The sequence below is a fragment of the Zootoca vivipara genome, chromosome 8, assembly GCF_963506605.1.
Source record: "Zootoca vivipara chromosome 8, rZooViv1.1, whole genome shotgun sequence".
In the NCBI taxonomy this organism is placed as follows: Eukaryota; Metazoa; Chordata; class Lepidosauria; order Squamata; family Lacertidae; genus Zootoca; species Zootoca vivipara.
The window spans coordinates 48,060,243-48,086,264 of NC_083283.1; the positions used below are offsets into that span (position 1 = coordinate 48,060,243).

Genomic DNA, 26,022 nt, shown 5'->3' on the forward strand with positions numbered 1-26,022 from the left:
CCTATCATTGACCAAGGAATGTTCTTGCAGGTAGCATAAGTTGATAAATCATCTTAACCACAACTTCCCCAAATCTCTTAATATCACTGACTCATGGGGTATCTGTATTCCCTTGCAATCTCCAGAATCATTGCAGAGCTTCTAAGATAGATCTGTGCTTGCCAGATGGTTTGCCATAGGATCTGCTCAACCCAGGCCCAGCATGGGCAGGGCCCACCAGAGCCAACACTTGGGCTGCACATCATTAGCTCTGCTGCAGCCACTAGCACCCCACTCCACCTTGCACAGAAGGTCTCACTCACCTGGGAGCTTATGCAGCAGCAGCCACTCAGCAACTAGACCATTACAGCACTGCCAATGGGTAAGCCTGTAATGAGGAGGCTGGTAGCTGCAGGAAAATTGCCATCAGGGCGCAGCAGGTGCTGGGGGATGCCCACAGAGGGCAGCTTGCTCAGGGTCCTCCAAAATCTAGAGCTGCACCAGAGTACTCCTTAATAACTGCAAAAAAAAATTGAATTTTCCGCCTCGGTCTAAACTTTGCTCTGCAATGAACAAAAGAAACTTGTAGTTAGATCCTGCAACCAGGATAAAGTGTCCTGTTGTAGATCCAATGCCATATATCGTAAACCAGTGCAATCTGTCATATTTTGCATTAAACATAACCATCTTGCTTAGCAAGTGTGAATAATAGCCAGCCTGTTCCCAAACCTATACCTTACTCATCCATAGCTCTTAGAAGAGGCATCCATCATGCGGGCAGGGATAGCCTGGAGCTATCTTCCTTCCCTAGATAACATTCCCGATTCCCAGGGAACACACAATGTCAGTGGCACCTCAGTTCACACATGCGCCTTTTATGTAAGCTTCCAGTAAGATCCAGCTTAGGATAGCAGTATCTTTCAACAAATGTGGGGGAATAATATGTTTTCCAGTGCATTGTGTGACAATATTCTGGAAGCTTCATCCTATGCATGTTTACGCAACAGTAAGTTTCACTGTCCAGAGTGGATCTTAACACCAAGTAAGGCCTCATCCAGAAAACCTGATTGCCATTTGCCTTGATTCAGTGGCAAAATGTGTGCTTTCCTGGGGAAAGCGCCAGGACAAACAACGACAACATTCAGACATGGAGCTTTAAAACCTGAACCTAGAAAAGCGGCACAAAAGAAAGCCTCCTTTAAAGAGCGTCCTTCAGAAAATACTCATTTTATTAATAGCTTAGAACACGGAAGTCTGGCAATTAATCTTCACTAGGACCATGGCCTCCAAGGGGGTACAAACTCTGTTTCCTGTCCATCACCGCTGAGTCACTTAGGGCTGTGTTATTATGCTTCCATTAGTAATAACTTTAGCTGCTTCACTGTCCTTGAGGGTTTTTCTGGCGGTGGTGAGGGGGCGGCGGCGGCGTTGTTTTCACTCCAGTATCACGTTTTGACAATAGGTTAGATTCCCGTAGAGCCAGCATTGCGACTTTTTGTGGCTTTCAAGTTTTGTGTTTTTTTTAATTTACTCATGCTGTTGTAACTGCTCGCCGCTGCTTTTGTTATTTGATTTACAGATTTCTTGGGAGACCACCTGCCCATTTTTTACATCCAAAAGCAAGGGGGGGGGAGAATAGCTCAACTTTTTTTTTTTCCAGGAGAGAATACCTATTTAACATGTTTGCCACATAACTTGTGTTTGTCCTTCATGAATTAATCATGGAGGGGGCGTATGTGTGTTTGTTTACCCGGACTGGATAGTCATTAAATTTGTGCTCAGATATAGCTTTTGCCCTGGAGCTCTATGCATCAGGATGGTTTTAATTGCAGGCAGAGGAGCCACTGGGAGGCTTTCTCTCTCACAGGCACCTGCTGCAGATGATTCAGCCCTTCCATTCGCCTCTAGCAGGGCCTGCATACATCTGCCAATACCTGTCATTATCTGAGGCAAGCTTGTCAAAAGCCTGCATCCTTTAAGCTCTCCTGGATTCCAGCAAGGGACCCTCGTCGGTTTTCCTGGCACTTGTAGACCGCAGTGCACCTGATATTTAAATGGCAGCAAAATGTGTTTTGATTGTTTTCCTCCTTTAATGAATCTACCTGAGGGACATTTAGCTCTTTATCTGGTAGCGTGTAACGGAGTAGGTCACATTTACACTGTTGCTGTGGAGAGACCAAAAACAAACAAACAAACAATGCCCTCCTCTTTCTCCCCCCCCCAACCCCTTGCATTCTTGTGCTATTATACTGATCCATCTGCCATAGGTTCTGTAACAAAATCTGCAGAGGTCCCCCAGGAGTGTTTTGCTCTGGTAATCTACACTAATGATTTCTGAACATATTTAGCCAGCTTTATGAAGACCTCATTAGAATGTGACTGAATTCCCCCCAAAAATGCAAATAATGCCTCATTAGAATTTAGAGCAAGCCATTATGGAGTTGCCATAAAAAAAAATATTCTTTGAAAAATGATGTGATGCAAGGGCTGGTTTCCACAGACCTTCCACACCAGCAGTGCACCACCCCACATATACAGGAAAAACATTATGGAACCTCTCCGGTAATTAGAGAATCATGTTGGATCAGAAGTGGCTTTATCTAAGTCTTTCAGAAAAGATCTATCAGTAGGCATCAAAAGGTCTGGCAAGCTGAGGGATGTAAGGCAAAGATTCAGTACCAAGTCAATGGAGGGAACTGGTGCCAGATCAGCTCCACATCATGGAAACTCCATTGCACCAGGAGACCATCACCCCCTTTTTCATAACCATGGCTTCTGGATCATGCCTGATCATTGCTCATGCTGCCCCACTGTCTTTGGCTTGCCTCATTCCATCCTAAACAGAAGCCAGTTTGACAATGGCTTTAAAAATATTTCCACTGACCCTAGCTTACATCTATGTGGATGACCATAGGTGCAGTCCATACTGTTTCCACATGCTTGTGTAGGAATGATGCCAGAAATATTATTTAACTTTCCTGGAGCATGATGGTCATGCATTTATTGATTTGTACTATCTTGGCCCACCGGACATAGTTATTAGCAGCACATTATCACTCGAGTTCAATAATTATTGAGCACAACTATCTCTGGATCGGGGTCAGTGCATTTAATGATAAAAGCTAGCAATTTTATCCTTGTCCTGGGTTGCAGCAACATACACAGTGAATATAAATTGCCAAGAGTCCAAAGAAATAAGATGGATATGCATGTTGTGGATCAAGTGTATAGCGGGGGATTTTTGCATCTCTGGGTTGTGCTTGCTGCAGCATTCCCACTGCCAAAGTGGCAAGCCACTTTTAAGCAGCAGTCCTGTGCACACTTATGTGGATGTGAGCCCCATTAACCATAATGAGACTTAGGTCTAAGTAAACATGCATGAGAATGTGCTGTTTAAGGTGAGTAATGGCTTTCCTTCTCAGCAGCTGGAACTGCTGTTGTAATAAACAAAGTTTAGGCTGTGTTCACAGTTGTCCCCCATGCATGCATCACTTCTTTATATGCTAACTGAAGCCACTGCCTTCGTTGAACAATAAAATACTTAAGCAGTCATTTATTTCTGCACAAAAAATGGGGAGAAATAACCATCCATGTTACAGTTAAATTCATTTATCTTTAAAACAAATGCAAACGATTGTAGTTTTCTAGTAGAGATGAAGGCAGATCTGAAAGATAACTTTTTATAAAAAAAAAAGATGCTTCATAAAATTCAGCATCTTAAAATCTTTAATCTGGCACATCAGTAAATAAGATAATGTGTCTTACCAATCAAACCAGATTTCTGCTTTCTAAATGTACAACCAGAAATTACAAGTTGGCTTTATTCCATTCCATAGCAGGAGCAAAATCTTTAGGGGGAACAATTGGCTGTTATTCTCCAGGAAGCTAGGCAGACTCTTCTGTAATCGCTTAATAAAGATGTCCCCAAATCAACAGTGCTTGCCTCACTGAGCAGGGCAGCATAAAACATGTGCAGAACATTGCCCTTTGTAACACCAAGAAAAGGTCTGATTGGTTTTCCATTTATCTTGCATGCTGTTTTCTACTAGAGAGTGATGCTCTAGATCCTAGAATGTGTAAAATCAATAGCGATTCATATATTAAGCCTTTCTAAACCAATTAAGGGTTTCCAGTTAGAAAAGTGCAAATAACTGGTCTTTACGAAAATACACAAATATGTAAGGAGGTTTAGATATTAAGAAAGGAGCAGAATTCACAACCTAGTGTCCTTCAAGGAGGTGATGTCAGGCTGTCTTGTACACTGCTGCTACAGTATGTAGATTATAGATTTTGGTAGTCTAATTTACTTAAGTTTTAACTAAAGAAAAGTCCTGAAAGTGTTAGGGCCAAGCTCTTTGCATCCGACCTGCAGGATTTTTTTATAAATGCAAAATGCATCAGCTAAAACAGATTGGTAATTAACAGGATCAGAGCAAGCATGAAGAGGAAATTACACACACACACACACACACACACAGAGAGAGAGAGAGAGAGAGAGAGAGAGAGAGAGAGAGAGTATCCTGAAACTGGTCTCTGCTTTGAGACACCCATTGATACCTCTTATTTGTTAGCAGAAGAATCAGTGTTCCTGAGAAAAGGCACCCAAACAGGTCTTTGTGACTGTGCTTGCTAATTACTATTGTCTTTGGTATCCTAGTCTCCCACCATAATTACAGCCCTACACTTGGGAAGCTTCATGTCACAGCTGAAGAGGAAACCATCAGTTGTGCTTAACACTGGAAGTAATGCAGAGTGACGCTGAACCGCTGTGTCACATGTGCATGTCCACAAGCTCTGGCAGCAGAATAGTGTCAATGTCAACATGACTTGGAAATTTTCTGGGTAGCATGACTTGTCCTGTGCATCAATACTGTGAATTTTTTTCTCTTTAACCAGTTTGTACATGGTCTACTTACTATGCCCTAGTGCAGGGCTGAAGAATAGGGTCCAGCTGACAAGCTACATCCTGAGCTCACACACGGGCCACTTGGGCCACCCATTTGTCAATCATGTGATGTCACCACAACATCAGGTGGTGTAGCTTCATATGGTGTGGTTTGTTTGTATACTGCTTTTTGGACCGTAGGCTCCCAAAAGCAGAGAGCAACATTAATACATACATATAATCAACCAAAACGATATAAAGTAAAAACTTTAATATTAAGCTATCAACTATGCAATTGGAGTGCTCTCCCAATTCTTTCCTTTATTCCTTGGCAAGTGATGCTTGGATTCAAGCCACATCTGCAAATAAAGAGGAGGAAGAATTGGGGATTTGGCATCAAATGCAAGTCTCACTTCCAGGAGGGATTAACTTGACCCAGGAGCCCCCAGCAGAGCTTTCATCTGGTGCCAAATTTAAGGACACCAAAAGCAAACTTCACTTGCAGAGAAACAACTGGGAACAGCCTTTAATGCTGCTGGTTGTTCCTTTGCAAGTGTGACATCAAGTGTTGGAGGAGGGCAGTGTGTGCCCAATTAGGATCCCTGCTGAGATACTAGTAGAGTCACCTACCTTGGGTGAAAAGACAGTCCTGATACATATTCAGGTAATACTGAGCTGAGGGTTCTCAGCTGTATAGTGTGCACAAAACTGTATAGTTTTGCACAAATCAGCTGCTTTTCACTATATACCAGCATACCAGGCAGTTTGGAGAACTAAGATTAACTATCTAGCATATAGTACTGAGACTGTAAATCACTTCTGCTGCAGATCAAATGGCATTCCCCTTTACTTGCACAAAATGCTTCAGTATTCAGCAATGTTTTACTCAATACAAGAAAACTACAACAGCAGCAAAATGATAAAATGATGGAATTTGGCATTCCTATACTCAGTGAGAAATGAAAGTTAAAACATCTGCTAATTAGTTTAAATTCTGTCACATGTTGGTTTCAACACACTTTAAGTAGAGAAGTGAAGTGCAAGTGGTAAAGAAATGATTCGTGATGTTATCTCCTCATTGTAGCAAGCTATGCAATTGTTTGAAAAACAGATAAGGATCCTGCACATTTTCTATGTCAGTCAAAATAATTGTATTTGGGTAAGGCCAAACAATCTTATAGCATTCATATTATTTTCTGGTGTATTACTCTTATCTCCTTATAAGATAGCAGAGGAATCTGTGCGGGAAAACAACAAAAGAAGCCTGAAATATATATATTTTTTGCCTGAATATGCTTTTAAAAATAATTATTTATTTAAAATATTAGTAGCTCAGCTTTCAACAGTATCAATATCAGGGTGTCATACAACATACAGTTTTCCTTATGTCATGTGCTCCTGCCCATACCTCACATCATCTGATGTCAGGTCTGAGGCAGGTAAACCACAGCTGATTAGACTATCAGGCTAGCCAATGTAGTCTCTGAGGTATAGTTGGAGGACCCTAACATGATAATCCTGGCTGACTTGAAGTAACCACATTAAGGCTGATGTCGGGCCAGCTCAAGACCATGACCTCCATGGCAACCATGGGTCTCTCTCAGATGGTCATCAGTCCAACACTCCAGGCAGGGCACACCTTGATGTGATCTTTGCTCCAAGTGATATGACAGATGAACTGAAGACATGGGGAGTGCAGTGCACTGCCTTGTCATGGTTAGACCATTGTTTGGTTCAGAATTTTGTAATATAGTGCGGCAACCAAAAATGCATACATAATTACATTATAAGCAAAAATGCTTATGAAGTGTGTTTGTTGGTGCAAATGATTTTTAAAAATGAACCACATTAGGGAAAATTATGTGTAAAATGTATCTATTAAGGAAAACTGAATGTTAGAATTCAAATTTAGACAAGATACAGAGGACGTAGTGAGCAAGGATGGTTCCACGAAGGGAGAGAAAGAGTTGTAAAAAGGCAAAAAACTGTTAATTAAAAATGATAAAGATGAAAGGTCAAGACTGATGGCCTGTAGTACCTGAGAATTTATGCAATCCCTTCAGTATTGAAACTTTTAAGAACTTTTAAGAATTGTAACTCTGTGAGTGGGATTAGGGTCTACCCTTAAACTATAGTTCCCAGGATTCTTTGGAGGAAGCTATGGTTATGGCGTGCTCTGGTCCATGGGGTCACGAAGAGTCGGACACGACTAAACGACTGAACAACAACATGGTTATTTAAAGTGGTATGATGCTGTTTTAAATGCAAAGTGCAGATGGGGCCTTGTTCTGTTTAAGATCAGCTACCACAATATGTCATTGTGGTAGGCTGGGGAAACTATCACGTTTGGGATGCAGGGACTGCTGCTTGAGCATCACAAGTTGTGGGTAATGCTGTCAGTCAGACAATCCCGGATACTGAGCAGTGCAACAATTTCATTTGGCAGCACCAAGCTATCAGCAGTCACCATCTGCTGAAGTACATTATAGGATCATGTCACAAACCATGTAAAGGCACTTCAGCCATCATGCATTGCATGCAGTTCTAGAAATGTGATATACACAACTAATGTGATAATATAAATGAAAGGCATGGTGGCAAGATGGATGTGCCCAACTTGTAGCCAGCTATTGTAGCCATATCAGACCAGCCAGTAGCTGTGTGCGTCTGACTGAAGTGCCTGTTAGATATTTAATCCTGCCTCCAAGAAATGCCATATAAGACTGCATGCCTGTTTCATCATCCACGGTACAAGTTGAATTTTAAATTAAAATTAGCATGTGCAAAAGTGTCCATCTAGTGACCTCATATGAGCTATCAATATCAACTCTACTAGAGATAACCAGTAAGTAATTTAAAATTCCCTGTGCAGCTAGAAGATTAATTTGGCTGCCAGTTCACATATTAGTATCACTTTCAGCTATAAAGAACTGTGAATTGCTGTACTTACTCATGACCGCTAACTACTTCAAGGTACCACTGAATTGACTTTTACAACATACGGGTGTGTGCTTGGAAATACTCATCATTTCTTAAAGGTGCATGAAATGCAGTAAATGAAAAGTAGTTTATACGTCTGATTCAGACAGAAAGAAGAAGTGTGTGCAGGGCAGGGAAGCCTTCCAGAAGTGATGCTAAAGTTTATCTTTATAAAGCAGATGAGCCCTTTCTTTTTCCTAACTTCTATTTCAGGCCTCTTAGTGGCTTCTAAGCATCCTTGTAGGAGTAACATGGAAGCAGTGCTAAAACTGCCAGAATGCCAAATAATAATCAGGCTTAATCTCCTAATCCATCCTCATAGGTTTTGTCTCTAGACCTGTTCAAAACTATCTGGTTCATCTGCTTTCAGTTTCAGTATAACACTTTGTCTGAAAAGGAAGCCCATCTGCTTTATAAAGCATCTGCTCACCTTTAGGGGTTCCAACCATGCTCAATGCACAGCCATCAGAGTGTGGGGCTAGCAAGTGGGGAATTTATTATTTCTAAACTAGCTCCAAATCTGAATCTTTTAGCATTGTTGTAAATATGTGTGTAAAGGTAAAGGACCCCTGACAGTTAAGTCCAGTCAAGAATGACTCTGGGGTTGCGGTGCTCATCTTGCTCTATAGGCCGAGGGAGCCGGCATTTGTCTGCAGACAGTTTTTCCTGGTCATGTGGCCAGCATGACTAAGCTGCTTCTGGCGAACCAGAGCAGCTCACAGAAATGCCATTTACCTTCCCGCCGGAGCAGTACCTATTTATCTACTTGCACTTTGACATATTTTCGAACTGCTAGGTTAGCAAGAGCTGGGACCGAACAACAGGAGCTCACCCTTTCACGGGGATTCGAACCTCTGACCTTCCGATCGTGCCAGCTTATGAGGGTGATGGGGCAATGTCCCAATTTCCCATTGTCAAGCATGTGGTGTATCAGTAGGACACAGTAGGAAGCAGACTCTGTCCTTACCCACTGGCGAAGTCTGGGCTCTCAAATTTCAACAGCGCCCTCTGCAACACTAAAATCTGATGTTTACCCCACCTCCAGCTTCGTTCTGCAGCACTGTTATGGCACCTCCTGCAGGACTCTGCCCAGTGCTACCAAACTGGTCGTGCTACTTTAAAACTGCTTCTGCCTTATCTCAATGGTATCCTTTCTATGGAGGAAAGGAAAGCATAGGTGCACTTGGACACTGTTGTAATGAGTACAAAACTGCCCTTCATCCCTGATATGGGATGGCCCGGCCTTTGCTGACAGGGATCTGAGAGTGGGCTGCAATGTGCTTTTGCATGCAGACTGCACAGAAAAATACTCTGTGCTCCTTGAAATATGTTTTGCATTTCAGAAGTACATTAGCTTGATGTAACAAAAGTAGCCAGTAAGTTTTCTCTTAAAACCAAGTGCCGTACGGTTTAAGGAAGGAGAGGTTGTTTCCTCCTACCTGTCTTCTGCTGAACAGACACTAGATATCCTGGGGATACTAACTTGCAAATCCAACAATATGCAGCCAGAAGCACATGGTGTCTATACACATCCTAAGTCTGCAGATCGGTTGGAGAAATTGCTTTTTAAGAAGGAACATATTAGTAAGCCAGAGTGTCTAGACTATGCTGTTGTATGTTTCTTTTCTAAGCCAAGCAATTCAGTCCAATCTATTTTTTAAATAGTTTATCCGGCTAAACTAAGCACTGTGGAACATCGGCAAGCGCCCATCTCAAAAGGAATTGTGCTAAAGTTAGAAACCTGATTTAGGTTTCCCATGCTGCAGCTGTTTTCTCCTTCGCATGTGCCTTGGACGTGTTGATGTGGATCAGATTCTACCTATGGAAGAAACAAAAACAGCAGGCAGAAAAAGGAAATGAGGGTCACAGAGTGGGCTTTGATGGTTTGCGCCAGACTGGGGATCATGGGAAGTTCTGTTTCTTCTGAACAATGCAGAGAAAAACACATTTTCTATGGGGGGGAAATTGCTGTTACAAATAGCTGCCTGGCAATGGAGACAAGCACTGTGAACCTTTTAAGTCAGGGATTTAAACAATGCTATTGGTCTGTATTATCAAGCAGAACAGACAGACAGATAAACAATGAGCTTTCAAATGTGTTTCTTGTGGTTTCTATTTCCCTGACTGCAGGGCTTTGTGTGTGTGTATTTTCCAGAGAGAGTTTCAGGAATTGTTACAGAACTGGCAGAAAAATGCCAGACAGAGATAAAATGAACTGCATGGTATGCTTATTTTGCATCAGTGCTTTGCATCTGGTGTTCAGATGTATTTCCCCCCCTCAATTGGAAGCAATATAAAGTATCTTGCCATATATACACAACTTTGCACATTGCTTTGGATGCTTCTACAGAATTCTACATATTACAGGTTCTGTCCTGTCCTGTGTGTCCTGCCACAGGGCCTATGGGTGGGATTCCACTTGACTCAAGAGAGCCATGTTTCCTCAACAACAAACATGAGAGCACACAGACAGTTGTGTGGAACAAAGGAACTATATACAATTTCCATATCACCAAACCCTTCATCTCCACAACACAAGGCATGTGCATAGCACATGGAGGGAGCACTGAATTCTCTTCGGTGCTGCTTCATGCGCAGGAAAAAGGAAGGCCTTGAGCTCAGTGAGGCTCTTCCAGGCACTAGTGGGCCCATTCGCAATGGGTGGGGCTATAATAATTTAGAGGGAAACTCGGAACTTTAACATTTAAATCTGTGTGGTTTTTAGTAAAAAAAAAATGCATTTAGAAATAAATATACATTTCTATGAGTGTATTGTGTATATAAGTTTGTACACACGTGTAATTTCTTTTATTTATTTTTATTTAAAATCATTTGTGTACCACTCAATATTACAAAAATCTTAAAGCAGTGCACAGTCTAAACACAAATGTCACTAAAACAAAAACATAACCTAAAACTAATTTTAAAAAAGCAATATAAAAACAAATAACAGCAAATAAACCAGAAATTCAAAAGATTCAGACATGGAAAACAAGGTCCAATCATACAACTCAGGGAAATCCTGTGCAAAATGTTAAGTGTTCACAAGAAGGAAATGTTAAGTGTCTCTTGCCCCAGTTTTGCATATGTGTTCCTTGGCTAGGGATAGGCTGCCAAGTTTTCTGCTAGGGGCCTAATGAGTTATTCAGTCTCACTGGGCATCAGGTTCAGGTCCACAAATAGAATCTTTTTGTCGTTCCAATCTCATTACTGCATATGTTAGACTTTTACACATTCTGTGTTACGTTTTACACATACATGGTTCCCACCCCCACTGCTTTTCTGTTAGGTTTTCAGAGCAGTTAATATCTCAAAAAATAAAAATCTTCCACTAAAATGGAATCATGTCACAGTGTGCTTTTTCATAAAGGAGTGAAACACTTTAGAGACAAATACTGTAACCAACTTCAGGAGGATGTGAATGTTTAAATGCAGCTTTGTTGCTTTTCCCTCTGGATACTCCAACAGGGAGAAAAACAGGAAATGAGTGGTTATTTTAACTGAGCTGTTCATGGCATAAATACTAACGTGATTCATACAATTTCCCCAACTTGTACTGAATGCCATTTCCACCTTTAACTCGCAGAACTGTTCTCTGAAAAAAGAAGATTGTGTTCTTTAAAACTAATGATCCATTTCTTTTGTGTAGGCAGCATGGCTGTTTTATGGGCAGCTCAATTGTACATCACTGCAAAAGTGTTAAAGAATGCTTCAAATTGAAATATATATAAACCTTGATTTTTTAATTTTTTTATTATTTCTAAAAGGTCAAGTGCTGTAAATACTGGCCGGATGACACAGAGATATATAAAGACATTAAAGTTACTCTAATAGAAACAGAGCTCCTGGCAGAATATGTTATTCGAACATTTGCCGTGGAAAAGGTTAGTGTTTAAAGATATAGTTTCTCATATGTTTCTAATCATGTCTGTGTTAAAGTTGCAACATCTTTAAAGTCAAACCATTTTCCAAACTACTTTGTGGGTAATACTCTACTGCCCCCTAATGGTGAGGTCAGGTTTCCCCCCCCCCATTTAAACAGCAACATGTTCCTCTCCAGTGGCTTATGAAATAGAAGTGGGGTTAGGACTTTAAATACCTATTGCGTTTTAAGAAGCACCACATTAAGGAATTCCTGCTTTTGTTCTCTTTTAAAATGCTTTCTGCACCATTCCCCTTTCTTCTCTTTTTATTCAACGATGGATGGCCAGAGAGGTGCCCATGAAATCCGAGAAATCAGGCAATTCCACTTCACAGGTTGGCCAGATCACGGTGTACCTTACCATGCTACAGGACTTCTAGGATTCGTCCGGCAAGTCAAGTCCAAAAGCCCACCAAATGCAGGCCCGCTGGTTGTACACTGCAGGTTAGTGCAATGGAAAGGCCGCCTGGCATGCCTAGTTGAGAAGGTCACTGTCTAATTTTATCCCTTTAATTTAAGCATTTAATATGTTTGTAGTCAATGTTAATTTGAATGCCATTTTTTTTCCAACCACTGCTGATTACAGACAGCAGTCTGTGGACAGGTTACAAAGATCTATAGCATCCTTAATAAGAAATTGTTAACCTCAAATGTGAAAGATGTCAGCTACATTGCTGAAAACCCCTAATGATATATCTAAGGCACATTCAAATGATGTTCATTATGTATGCCACTCAAGAATCTGTTTTCAAGTTCAACTGCTAGCACTTTCTGAACTTTTAACTCATGTTAATTGTGCTTTTGTATTTACAGTGCCGGTGCTGGCAGAACTGGGTGTTTCATTGTGATTGACATAATGCTAGATATGGCAGAAAGGGAAGGTGTTGTAGATATATACAACTGCGTCAGAGAGCTTCGGTCTCGAAGAGTTAACATGGTGCAAACTGAGGTATTCCCATCACACTTTCCTGCTCCAGTCTCTCTCCTTGTGCATAAGAAAAATGCATTTCATTTTAGAATTCAAATTCATTTAGGTGATGTGCCCTGTTGCTGCTTCCTGGCATTATTTAGCATCAGCTGCTTGTGTCCGATAGAGATGGAGCCATGCAGAAGGCTTATAATATGCATTAGAGTGACACAGTAAAAGTGGAAAGAGAGGTCACAGAGTGAGAAATGAAGTAGGGAGGATGAGACCACAAGAGGTGGCAATAGGGGTTGTTGGCAAGGTGAGGCGGGGGTGGATCAGGAAATACTTTGCAGTACAAGTGACACCTAAGGAGAGACTTCAGCAAGTAGAGGAAACTCATTTACTCAGTACAGTGGTACCTCCAGTTGCGAACAGGATCTGTTCCGGAATCCCGTTCGCAACGTGAAAAGCCTGCAACCAGAAGTGCCATATCTGTGCATGTGCACGGCACGATTTGGCGCTTGTGCGCATGTGTGATTTAGTGCTACTGCACATGCGCGAGCAGCAAAACCTGGAAGTAACCCTGAAAAAACGTAACATGAAGCTGACGTAACATGAGATATGACTGTAGAGAGTTTTCTATTAAGTAACCGTGGCTGGCCAGTTCCTTATTGGAAGCATAAATGCAGTACGTGACGTCTCCTGCTGTTGTTCCCCAGCAACTGGAGCTAAGAGACATACTGCCTCTGATCCTGAAAAGTAATGTGCCGCAATCAAGGCTAGTACTCATTGACAGCATTCTTCTATGAGATTGTCTAATCGTTTTTAAAAGCCATCTCAGTTGGTGGCCATCAACACCATCATCGTGAGCTCTGCCCTGTATGAAGAAGTGCATTTCCTGCTGCAGCTGTCAGGTCACTGATGGTGGTGGGCTGAAAGCATATACACTTCTCTGCAAGGAGGAGAGAACAAAAATGGGACTGAGGGGAAATTTAATGCTGTCCAGAGTCGTAAGGTAGAATAACACCTGCCCTTCATATTTAGTGAATTACAATAAATATGTAACACTGTAGTATCGTACTATGATAATGGATACTATAGTTGGTTTTTCAACAGCTGAAAGCTAAAAACCACATTCAGATCTTCATTTTTCATTGGGGAAAAACCTATCATTTATGTGGGTATCTCTTTACTTCTACAGGAACAGTATGTATTCATACATGATGCAATATTGGAAGCTTGTCTGTGTGGGGATACCACTGTTCCAGCCTCTCAAGTTAGATCTGTATATTATGAAATGAACAAACTGGACCCTCAGACCAATTCAAGCCAGATCAAAGAAGAATTTAGGGTAAGCCATGGATACATTTTTAAAAGCACAACAGGACAATGGCCTTTGTATTGCAAGGTTTATTTGTTTGTTTTAAAGTGTGAGAGCAGAATCTTTCCATTATTCTCTGAAGCACAGGTTCTCTTTTAAAGTTAATGATACCCATAATCCTGTTCTGAAGGCACATTCATTGCCAAGCAGCTCTTCCTTTCATATAGTTTTGTTGTTGTTTGTAGACCCTTAACATGGTGACTCCAACTCTGCGCGTGGAGGATTGCAGCATAGCACTTTTACCACGGAATCACGAGAAGAATCGGTGCATGGATGTGCTTCCTCCAGACAGATGCCTACCTTTCCTCATCACAATAGATGGGGAAAGCAGTAACTACATCAATGCTGCACTGATGGATGTAAGTGCCTGTCCTGATGTTAATAGTCTGGAAAATACAGAAAAACAAAATTCAGCAAAAGGGGCCTCAATTTTTTTCTAATTTGCTCCTGAAAAATGACTCCCTTTCAAAAGTCTTTAAACTTTTGGATATACTGGTATTTGATATTCTAGATTTGTTTTATCAAATCTGTATCTAGAGATATTGTTTAAAGTCTGAAAGCTAGAAAATGGGGGTGGGGAATATTGACAAATGAAATGGCCTAGATGTCTTATCTAGTACTTGAATATTGATTATAATAACACCTAAGAGGGGAAAGAGCTATTCAGAATGTCAAAAACAGTACAATCCTGTGCATGTCTACTCTACAATAGGATTTACTCCTAGGTAATTGTGTGAACAATGCAGCCTAAGTCAACTAAACAGCATAATGTAAAGTTTGCTGCAGTGTTTTAGTTTTCTTCTAAATTTCATAGTAATTAACGAAGGAAAATAATAGTTGCCAGTTAGTATAGGTAGAATGCAAGCCATTACGTCAGTCACTCTATTCGTTTCTGAATGAGTGAACATTTCCTAAACATGATTCTTTCTCCCTCCCCTCCTCCCTCCACTCCAGTTAAATGCAGCCATGGAAGTTTTAATAGCACTAATAGGGTATCAGTACAAGGATACTTAAACATGTTTTACACTCTCTAGAGATTTGTAGAGTATCGCTGACATTTTAGAGCAACAGTAATTAAGGCTGTCACACATGCCACGAAAGCAGACTTTGGAGAAGAATGAAGACATTTAAAATAACTTTCCATAAAAGCAATCCTTTAAAGAGTAATAAAAGTAGTATGCATTTATATAATGTTATCTGAGGATTAACCTTATTGTAATAAAGGTGTGCCGAAAGATTGTGTATAGGTAGTGTTGCTTCATTGACATCCATTGATGGTTGCCGTCATCACATACCTAATGCAGCCGCATGATTGGTGGGTGGCAATAAAGGTGTCAGAGGTGCTGTGGGAGTGGCTGGTGGCGTTGGTAGATTTGCTCTCATTTCTGCAGGTGTTGTACTTCTGGCTTTGCAGCTAGTTGAGCATGGGCTTGCAACTATGTTGTTCCTGTATTAGCCCTAACATAATAGTGGCCGTCTTAACTGGACCATAGGATTGCCACATAATATATAGTTAAACTGTTCGTTGTTTCTAACATACAGTATGAGCAGACCAGATGTTCTGGCTAGTTTCCATTCCTCCCACACTACACCCCTGTTCTACCCACCTTTTGCCCCTTCTATTGGTAGTGTTCATTTAATGTGCAGATTTCAAGAGTGATATATACCAGTGTATATTGAGGCTCCATTCGTTTAGGTGGGATCTTGAAACCAGCCATGTCCCTGTCCAGTGGAGATAAAATTGCTCCATTGAATATTCCAGATCCATTCAACAACTGCAGCCCCTTCCATGAAGTCTAGCAAGTCATCAGATTTCACCTGTAAAGTTCGGCTAATAAACACGTCTATACATGTCCTCTGTTTCTCTCTCCCATGCTGTTTTGAAGCTATTCAATACTGCTGTCATCTATTAATGCCCTTAGACTTGAGTGCCCTTTGTTGCAGCTGATACTTTCTTATTAAAGCTTTAATCCTGACAGTTTTGCTCAGTGGAATTATGTTTTCTCTTGTTTTACAGAGCTATAAGCAGCCTTCAGCTTTTATCGTTACCCAGCATCCTTTACCAAACACCGTCAAAGATTTCTGGAGACTGGTTCTAGACTACCACTGCACATCAATAGTTATGCTGAATGATGTAGATCCAGCACAAGTAAGTCACAGAAACAAGCTGAATGAAACATCTTAATAACCAGCATCTTCTCACTGTCTTCTATTATTTGTAAAGATCCTTGCTGTGAAAAACTTGATGCTTAAACCTAGCTCCTCTAGTCCCCATAATTTTAACTAATATTGCATCTTTTTAAGCCAAGATCCTTCAGGCAATGTGTTGTAGAAAATGGTTGTTGGAACCGTAGATCAGACTGTTACTCATTACCCATTCCCATTCTGACCATTAACAAAGTTGGCTGGTTTTAGTTGCAGTTCCTTTTATGCAGCTGTTCCATTTGCGGTACTGGGGAGGAACACTGGAAACAATTCATTTGTTTAATGGAGTAATTGTCAATAGACCAGTTACAGATAAGCCCCAAAGTTGTAGCTTTTAGTTAACTTATTTTACATGTTTTTATCATGTTTTATTTATTATATTTGTATCCTGCTTTTTGTCCAAGGAACCTTGTGTGTGTTCTGCATAGAAATTAGTCCACGCTATTCTATCAACAACCCTGTGAAGTAGATTAGAAAGAAAAATAGTGACTGACACAAGGTCTGAGCTCTTACTGTTGAGAGGGAAATTTGAAATTTGGCCTGACTGATCTGAGTCAATACATTATCCATCATACTACGCATATGAGCTCAACTTCTATTCCTTGGGGGTTGAAGTGCAACTTTCTGCAACTGATATTATCTTTCTGAAGAAAATGAGCCTTGATCAGAGTCAAACCTTTTCTTTTTTTAATTGGATAAGGCATTATATGTGTATCTCCATTGGAACATTCACACACACACACACACAGGGAATATAATGCATCAATCTGAGGATAATGCGCTATATTGTAGGGCATGCCATTTTAGGGGGTCTTCAATGAGGGGTCTTAAAAATATGTTTTGGGGCATGAGGAATTTAAATCTATTATTTTTTGTGGTTGGACAACATTTAGCTTGCTAAGTCTATACTTGATTCAAAAGCACATAAACTGCTCTCAGAAAACCAAAGAATTTTAATTTTACTTACTTAAGTGTCAGAAAATACTATAAAAAGGTTTCTCTGCAGAAAACATATCCTACTAAGTATACAATAATACCTTGTAATCATAAAACAACATTAGAAAGTAATGACATCAGTTAATAAGAAATGTAAACAGTTCTTAATCGTGTTTCTCATGTGTATACACCCTGCCTGCTGCCTCTGACTTGTTTCACACACCTCTCTCTAGACTGAGTATGACAGGGCCACTATAGAACTTGTATTGACTCGTCAATTACCTTGTAAACTTACTACAGTGGAAGTAAACATGTCAAAGGATGTTCATATACCCCATCAGACTACTCTAACATCTCAAACAGGGATGAAACACTGGGGTTGATGGAAGGTGTCAGAAAGATATCCCAGTGTCTCATCATTTTCACCCCTCAAATTAGTAATCTTTTGGACACCAGCTCTCCACTCCTCACTGTCATCTGAGCACAAGAGTGTCTGGATTATCATTTCTCTGAATGCATACCATGGTGAGCTCTGGGTGGTTGCAAAACAGCATCCACCGCAGCCTTCCTTTGGTAGCTGCCCATCTTGGCATAAGACTCAAACAATGGATGCAAAATGCATAATTCCTGACCACTGTTCCTAATACAATTTCATGCCCATAGTACCGGTATGTACTACTTAATTAAATATTTTAACTAAGCAGTGTTTGGAGTGGATTCACCATGAACAGTTTTAATAGTTACAGGAAAGTATTTTTATTAGCACTAGAATAATTTTGTTATCATTTTTGTGAAAATCATGACTAATGCAAGTCAGTATTTACAAATTGCAGACACTCCCCTTTCACGTTTTTAAACCCCAGCCACACTCACCTATCTCAAGGGAAATATATGAAATGCAAAACCCTTGTTTTTGTGCGTGGGTAGGTTGTTTTTCAGAGTGAAAGAGGAAAGGCTCCAGGGACCTAGACTTTTAGCTGCCACTAAAACGCACATTTGAATATCTGCTCCCTGCTTTGAATATACAAGAGCACTAAGCTGTTTTAGCTTCCCATTGATCTTAGCTGCCTTTAAAAACTACTGGGGCATGCTTGCTCTCGGGTAGTACATCTGCTCTGGTACTTTCACCAGTGTCAGTTACAAGATTTTAATTAACAGATTCAACTCAGTATTCAAAGGGTAAAAAGGATGCGGAAAGGGAAAGAGCAATCATAACATTCATTTACACTTTTAATTTTAAATAACTCCTTTATCACTATATTGCATCCATCACACAGGCTATTCATTAGATTGGTTACCAAAACATACTAAAAACATTTTGTTCATACACTTAAAGCTAAATTAATAGTTTAGTATTATGTTCGAAAAGTCCTAATACGAACACAGTCCTCATGAGCAGGAAAAGTTTCCTTTTGTCACTTCACTATTGTTCCCAAGCCTTACCCAGGAGAAGTCCTGAGTAAATACATCCCTTGGAAGCCCTCCTTTTTTTTTTTCCCGCTGTGTCAGGTATGTCTGTTTCTATTAAAGAATCCATAGCTCACTTATAAATTGATTTCTGGGAATATTGGAAGATGAAGGATTAAACAGCCCTGTAAGACTGTTCAACCTACACATCGTTATCTGACACGTAAATCAACCAGAATACAGCTCTGTAATGTCTATGAGCCCCTCTGGCTACTATTTCCCATTCTTAAACTTTCTGGGACAAGTTTTCAAATGAGAAACAAGACATTCACAAATATAAAAATCAGCAAAACTTCCAGGCAGCTCTGGTATTATCCAGTAGTGGTGAACTGAGAGCAAAATGTTGCCTCTGGGAATTTAGTAACGGATAGGGTTCAGTTTCCAGCTATGAACTGTTTATCATACCTTGGGGGTAGAGACTGGGCTTCTGCTGGTGTGTGCGCCTCAAATAATGCCCAACATGTTGAGGTGTTTGACAGCACCATTGCATGCTGTCACAGGCTATTGCTAAACTGATGTTTAATGTCAGAAATCTGTCACTCCAAATGCCGAAAAGGTTTAAGAATTTAGCAGCAAGCAATACTAGGGCAAAATTGTATAAAAGAAGATGGGTATAGTTGGACTAAACCAAACCCAATTCAAAAACAGGTTCTGACCTAAGGTCTACATTGTGCTCAAATATCTCCAGGGACCTCCAATATGACTACCCTAGATAGAATGCTCTCCTCAGAGAAATCCATCTGTGTACTTCCCTGGATGCTTCTCAGAAACAGGTGGAAGTTTCTTTGGTTTTTTTTTTTTTGGTTGTTCTGCCAGACATTTAGGAATTAGCCTGAGTGTTTGTTGCAGCTGGTGTGCATTTTTAAATTATTGATTTTATACAGTTATAATTAGATTTTTTTATCATTTCATTGAAAGGGCTCCAGAAATGCTGTAAATAAATAAACACAAATAAAAGTCTAGTAAAAGGGTTGTACATCAGTTATATACCCACTGATCTCCATGGAACCTATATACAGTATGTGTAACTCTGAGCAAGATAGTACTATGTGAGAATGAGAATTGTTCCTGTGTGGTTCGGCAAAAGTTTTGTAACATTGTAACAAACAATATATTAAGGCTTAAAATGCTGACTTTTTGTTGGAAGCCTGCAAAATAAGTTGTGATCCATAGCTCTAGTGGGGATCCAGTATTCATATGAAGCTCTGTAGTGGCATACTGTTGCATGCCATCTGACAGGCGGTGAGAGTTGTGCATTTACCCAGGGCTCAGTTTTCTTGGAAGAAAGGTCAGCAGAGATCCTGGTGTCTTTTAAGATACATGGTTTTGTTCACACACATATACCACCTGAGCATAGGATGGAAGGGCTCACAGCATTGACACCTCTTTGTTAGTCAAAGCTTTGGATGCTCTGTCGCCAGCATCTCCTTACAGCTCACTCAGACTGCAACTCTCTAGCCCCCCCCCCCCACACACACACTGCCCTTTTGGATGTTTGTCACTTAGATGCAGCTATTGCAACCCAGCTCATCCCTTTGAAATGGCACTGAAGTAGCCATCTGGTCTTCCTTTTCAAAGAAACTTGCCTGACCCCTTCCCCCAAATAATATATGCATTTATTTGAACACTACGCTAGTTTTTACATTTTAGTACACATTACCTGGCCAGAAAACTGTGTGGTGGATTTTGGAGAAAAGGAAGGCTGTCCTTTGGTTTGTGTATTATTTCAGAAAGGGCAAATTAGGTAGGTTCACCTTCAAATTTGAACTAAATCAAACTTCTTCCTCATCTCTACTCTTTAATGCTTGGAAGTGATTTAGCATTTGGAGCATTCCCCAACAGGGCACCCATTCTTCTATGGAGCTCTTTGGGCACATTGGACCACCTGTTCACATGTGAAAGCCAGTGGATTAAGCTATAGGGCAACATGCTGAAACATATTTTGTAGATAATATGTCTATGTGTTTATTGATATTTTTGTTCTACAGTTGTGTCCACAATATTGGCCTGAAAATGGAGTTCATCGACATGGTCCTATTCAGGTGGAGTTTGTTTCTGCTGATTTAGAAGAGGACATTATCAGCCGGATATTCCGAATTTATAATGCAGCAAGAGTAAGGACCTTATTCAGTTATTTGTTTCTTGGAAGATGGTCAAAAAACCTAATTCACATGTGGATTTATAACAAATAATAATAATTATGGTTTGTAGCTTTATTGAGTTCATTTGTATTGCAACTGATGTTAAATTGAAACTTATAAACTTTTTACATGTAAAATTGTATGCTCAGAATGCAATACTCAGAAAAGGCCTACTTAGCTTAACAATAATCATCTACTACCTCCTACTTAAGAAAATATTGTAGAAGTCTACTCAGCCCTTCTTTCAGAGTTTTCTTTTAAAATTATTGTGCTTAGTAATGAGAGGGACAAAATTGACAAGCTTTTTTACATGGTGATATATGTAGATAGTTTTCAAAAATTAAGGGGGCATATTAGAACTTGAGGTTTTGAATATTTGCACACCCCAGGGTTGCAAGATACAGCTTAAAAGGCAAGTGTTTTGAAACCTCTTTTAGATATTTTTCAAATCCAAAGTGCCAATTAAAACTTTTTTATCTCACAGCATTCAGAAATGTAAATCAGGATTATTGAATATGTAGGATTGTCAAGAATGAGAAAACATTTTCTTCCCTTTCTAAAATGTGTCTTTGGAGAGAGAGACGCTAATGAAGTGATGTTATTCTGAATATGTGGGTCTTTATTTGGCATATTAACAATCAGTCATCACACAACGAAAGTTCATTCTGAAAATTTGAAAATGATGAGCATATAAAAAGGGCAGCCATAATTGGAGCTATATTGCAAATTTCACTTTGCAAGCTGGTGATTGCTATAATATTGGCTCTTGCAGCTGTACCATTGTTCCACTCTAGTATATTTGTATATTCAGCTGTTTAGAACATCATCTTAATATCTCTCTGAGATTCAGAGTCATAACTCCCAAATGTGAATTCCTGTAGCAAATAACAAGCAGTAATCTGCTTTAATAATCACTGTTGATGAGAGCATGTAATGTATATATTATTTGGATGTAGAATAAATAATGCTGTCTTTTTATTCTTCTACTGGTTGGGTCCCCACAGCCCCAGGACGGCTATCGAATGGTGCAGCAATTTCAGTTCCTAGGATGGCCCATGTATAGAGACACTCCTGTATCCAAACGTTCTTTTCTGAAACTCATACGTCAGGTAGACAAATGGCAGGAAGAATACAATGGAGGTGAAGGCCGTACAGTCGTCCATTGCTTGTAAGTGAATATTGGCCACTAGCTTACATGGCTTTAAGGAAGAAAAAAAAGACAACTATTAGGCCTGGTTTTGGCACAGAAACTGCTTGGGTTACGCTGTATGATGACCTCTGTTGGGAGAGAAACAGGGGAAATGTGCCCATGTTACCATAATTCTCCTTGACTTCTCAGTGACTTTCAATACCATCAACCATGGTATCCTTCTGGAGTGGCTTGTCCAAGCTCAGAGTGGGTTTCACCACTTTGTGGTGGTTCCAGTCCTACTTGGATGGTCGTTTCCAGAGGGTGATGCTTGGAGAATGCTCTTCAGCCCTGTGGAGCCTTCAATGTGGATTCCTCAGGGTTGCTCTTATCCCCCATGATATAGAACAGCTACATGAAACATCTTGGAGTACATTGTCAGCAATATGCTGTTGACTCCTCCTTTACATCTGTAGGTGTGGTAGTGGATGTGCTGGACCTTTATCTTGCCTCTGTAATGGACTAGATAAGAGAGTTCCAGTACTTTTTATAGAAAAATAGGAATAGTTTTTATGCTATATGTTTTGGTGTTTTTATATTGTACAGGCTATGATCTTTGAATGAAGGGCAGTATAGAAATTGAATTATTATTACAATAACAACAGTACACATTATTCCAAGGGTTTGTATAATGATATGATACTGTATTTCAGTTTCTTTCTTTGCCTTTATTCATCAAGCGTAACCACCACACCTCAAGATATCACTCTTGCTCTACTACAGCTTTTTTTAAAATCTCCTCATCCCTTACTTCTACCAAGCACTGACTTTTCACTTTCATCTCTGTCCCACTCCGCTTCCTAAGAACTGTACGGTATCATTGTTGGGGGGTTTAAAACTGCTTGCTTTGGTCCCCCCCAAAATTATTACTCCCCCCCCCCCGATCATGGTGATTAGTTTTCCCACCTGTTGAATAGAAATTATAATTCCTAATCTTGTGAGGTTTTGCTTATTAATGGTTTGAGATCCATATCTGGGAGGTCCTTTTAAAATGCAAATTGATAGCATCTCTCTCAATTATTCGTGATATTAAATGGCTGTACCACATCTCATGCACACACGCCTATACATCACTTCTAGGCAGCACAGAAAGTGGGGGAAACCGTCCAACATAATCCTTTTAAATGACTTAATTTTAATTAAAATGCTCAAAAGAATGGCACAATATCATCCCTTATTTGGCAGCAGGGAACATTCTTTTCATGCTGCCTGGATGTGACAGATGTGCCATATTGTCACTTCCTTTGAAAATCAACCATTTGTGAGTTCTAGCTTTAAAAAGCTGCAAGCTAACTAGTCTGCACTCTGGTAATTATTAAGGTTTATTATTTTCAATGAAGTGGAGTCTAAAGATGCTGATTAGAATAGCTTTGGAAATAATAGAGTTTCAAGAAGGAGAGAGATTCTTCTGAAAATTTCCACAAGACAAAAATAAGAAGTTTGGGAATCTCTCATACCTTCAGTAGTGTGTAGGTTTTTAGAACATTGAGCAATTAGAAATTGCATCAAAATGAGGGTAGTTCAGCTAAATAAATCCAGACATAATCTGATGCTGATCAATTGTGTTAGTACGAAACATTAGAACATAGGAAACTGTTTTATCCAAGCTCAAAATATTTGTCCATTTAGCCCATTGCTTTTACTCTGGACTGCTAGAGGCTCTCTGGAGGCAATGAGTTAAAACATAATCAGATAAAGTGGAATTAATGAGGTTTCATATCTACAAGAAATAAGACCAACAGGTGGACTTCACTTTGATCTGGACCATTTTATATATTTTCTTGTACTGGAAGAGTTAAGGATTTTTTTAAAAAAAAATCCATTTGAATTTCATTTTTATAAATAATTGTAAGTTTGTTCTTCAGTTGTTAAGAACCTGGAAGGCACATAACCATTTAGTTCCCTTCCAAGACATGTGTGAACTTTGCATTTCCACATGTAGATATGGTCTAGCCTAGGGTTACCAGACGTTCCCGGGGACAGTCCCTGGACAAACTCCATCCCTGGAATGTCCCCAGATTGGCAAATCTGCCCCCAGGAAATGTGGCAGCGGCAGCCTCAGCAGCCCAGAGTCAGCCTGATAGCACAGTTAGCTCTGGCTGGCTTCAGGACCTGCTCGCTGCCATGACGCCCGCCATTTTTCCTCGCTGGAAGTCCCCATATGATGTGTCTTGTGCGCAACACATCATATGGGGACTTCTGGAGAGAGAAAATGGCGGGCGCCATGCAGCGGGCAGTGAGCAGCCAGCCAGAGCCAACTGTGCTATCAGGCTGGCTCTGGGCTGCTGAGCCTGCCGCCGCCACTGCCAAATGGGAACTGGGGACATCCGGGGGTACAGATCTCCTGCCCCTTTCCCACTATGTTTTGACTGATCAGGGGAGGCTCAGGAGTCGTGGGTGGGTGGGCGTTGCCCAATTTTTTAAAAACTGTGCATTTATGTTTCATAGGGTGCGAAAGGAGGGCTTTGCACCTTGCCTGGCAGAGAAACCACACGCCTTGCGCCCTTCCTGGGCAATGCCTGCCTGCCTGTGACTCCCAAGCCTCTTCTGAACTGTCAAAACAAAGGGGGAAGGGGGCAGATCATTGGGGAAGGCTCGAGATTTGCATGTGTGCTTGGGCCCAGGGTATTTTGCTTCTCCATCCCCACTAATGACTCCCTGTTGCTACTCAGCTTAAAAAAGGAAAAGTGTCCCCGGATTCATTGAAAAATATCTGGTAACCATTCTAGCCAGCGATTGCTTCAATAACAAGACTGTCACAAAAATTCCCAACACCCACCTTGTGAAATAGGCTGGTGGTGTTTAGAAGCAATAGCCAAGAAAATAATAAAAGATACGGTAGTTTCAGCGCTACACAAAAAAAGCCCATGCCTGAAATCAGGCTTTGGGACTTAAATGCAGTAGATGTTCTGTGAACCCTCAAATATTGTCCTTATCACAATCCAGGTGGATTGGCACATCAACATATGTCATACTGGAGTTTTGGGGTGGGGGTGGGGGGAAGACCCACATGTACTATTAAGGGGAAATAATTCACAAAGCTACAAAATAATCAAGTCATTGCTTTTCTTGCAGAAATGGAGGTGGCCGCAGTGGGACATTTTGTGCAATCAGTATTGTTTGTGAAATGCTGCGACACCAGAGGGCTGTTGATGTTTTCCATGCTGTGAAGACCTTGAGGAATAATAAGCCTAACATGGTGGACCTTCTGGTATGAGCTTTTAAACTACTCTACTAAGTAGGAGGGGAAATTCTTATTATCATAAGGCACAGTGACATTTTTGAGATTTAAACTGAGAGCTGTTCATAAAAGCAAGCCTGTTGTTTTCTAAAGGGGATAATGAAATCACTTGGCTTGTAAAAGTATTTTACATTGCTTTCCTCCCAAGGAGACTTGTTCAGTGTATGCTAGGTTTTTTGTGAAAACTTTCAACTTTCAACAGAACATCCTTATTAATTTCCCTTTCTGGCAGTGCAATCCACATGGAGAACAGCCTTTGTATGGCAGAAATAATAGTCATGTAAAATGAAATGCCAGATTTTCAAATTATATATTTTATAAATAGCTTAATCTCCTAATATTTATCAAGACTGTGAATTTCAGTTTGACATTCAGAGTATTGCATTTAATTATGGCTCTTCTATCTTGCAGAAGGATTAAAAGAGTTCAGAAACAAAGGGCCAAGAGCAATTATTTCCTTGTAGAGTGTTTTATGGAACTTCTTATATGTAGAATTGCTGAAATGCCAGCTGCTGTTATATAAAAACTATATAGGACATCGCAAAGCAGGGTTTTATGGTCTACTTTGTTCATCAGTAGTGTAAGGAAGCATCGATGCATCCTGCTAAAAGGGCATTTGGATAGCTAAACAAGAACTTGGTCATTGTGATTTCAGTGTTTGGTTCATATTTATTTTACCCTTCTTCCAAAGAGCTCACAGTATATATGGCTCTTTCCTTCCCTCTGTTCTATCACTTTTCTGTAATAGAAATATCCAAGTGTTCTACTTATTTATTTGTTTATGTGAATA

The 26,022-nt window shown here is 40.3% G+C and overlaps 1 protein-coding gene across 15 annotated transcripts in view; it reads left to right on the forward strand.

Annotated features, from left to right (window-relative positions):
* The window catches only part of PTPRM (protein tyrosine phosphatase receptor type M), a 412,071-nt gene that overhangs the window by 385,309 nt on the left and 740 nt on the right, over positions 1 to 26,022 (forward strand). For 8 of the 15 annotated variants that reach the window (XM_060277900.1, XM_035126001.2, XM_035125994.2 and 5 more), the window contains 9 exons: positions 11,611 to 11,727; positions 12,055 to 12,209; positions 12,579 to 12,714; positions 13,874 to 14,023; positions 14,239 to 14,412; positions 16,071 to 16,202; positions 20,650 to 20,775; positions 21,807 to 21,970; positions 25,067 to 25,202. In XM_060277900.1, the coding sequence (XP_060133883.1) occupies positions 11,611 to 11,727; positions 12,055 to 12,209; positions 12,579 to 12,714; positions 13,874 to 14,023; positions 14,239 to 14,412; positions 16,071 to 16,202; positions 20,650 to 20,775; positions 21,807 to 21,970; positions 25,067 to 25,202 (1,290 nt within the window). Of the gene's footprint in view, positions 1 to 11,610; positions 11,728 to 12,054; positions 12,210 to 12,578; positions 12,715 to 13,873; positions 14,024 to 14,238; positions 14,413 to 16,070; positions 16,203 to 20,649; positions 20,776 to 21,791; positions 21,971 to 25,066; positions 25,203 to 26,022 lie in introns of all 15 variants that reach the window. The other 7 variants (XM_035125987.2, XM_035125998.2, XM_035125992.2 and 4 more) reach the window with 1 other exon arrangement.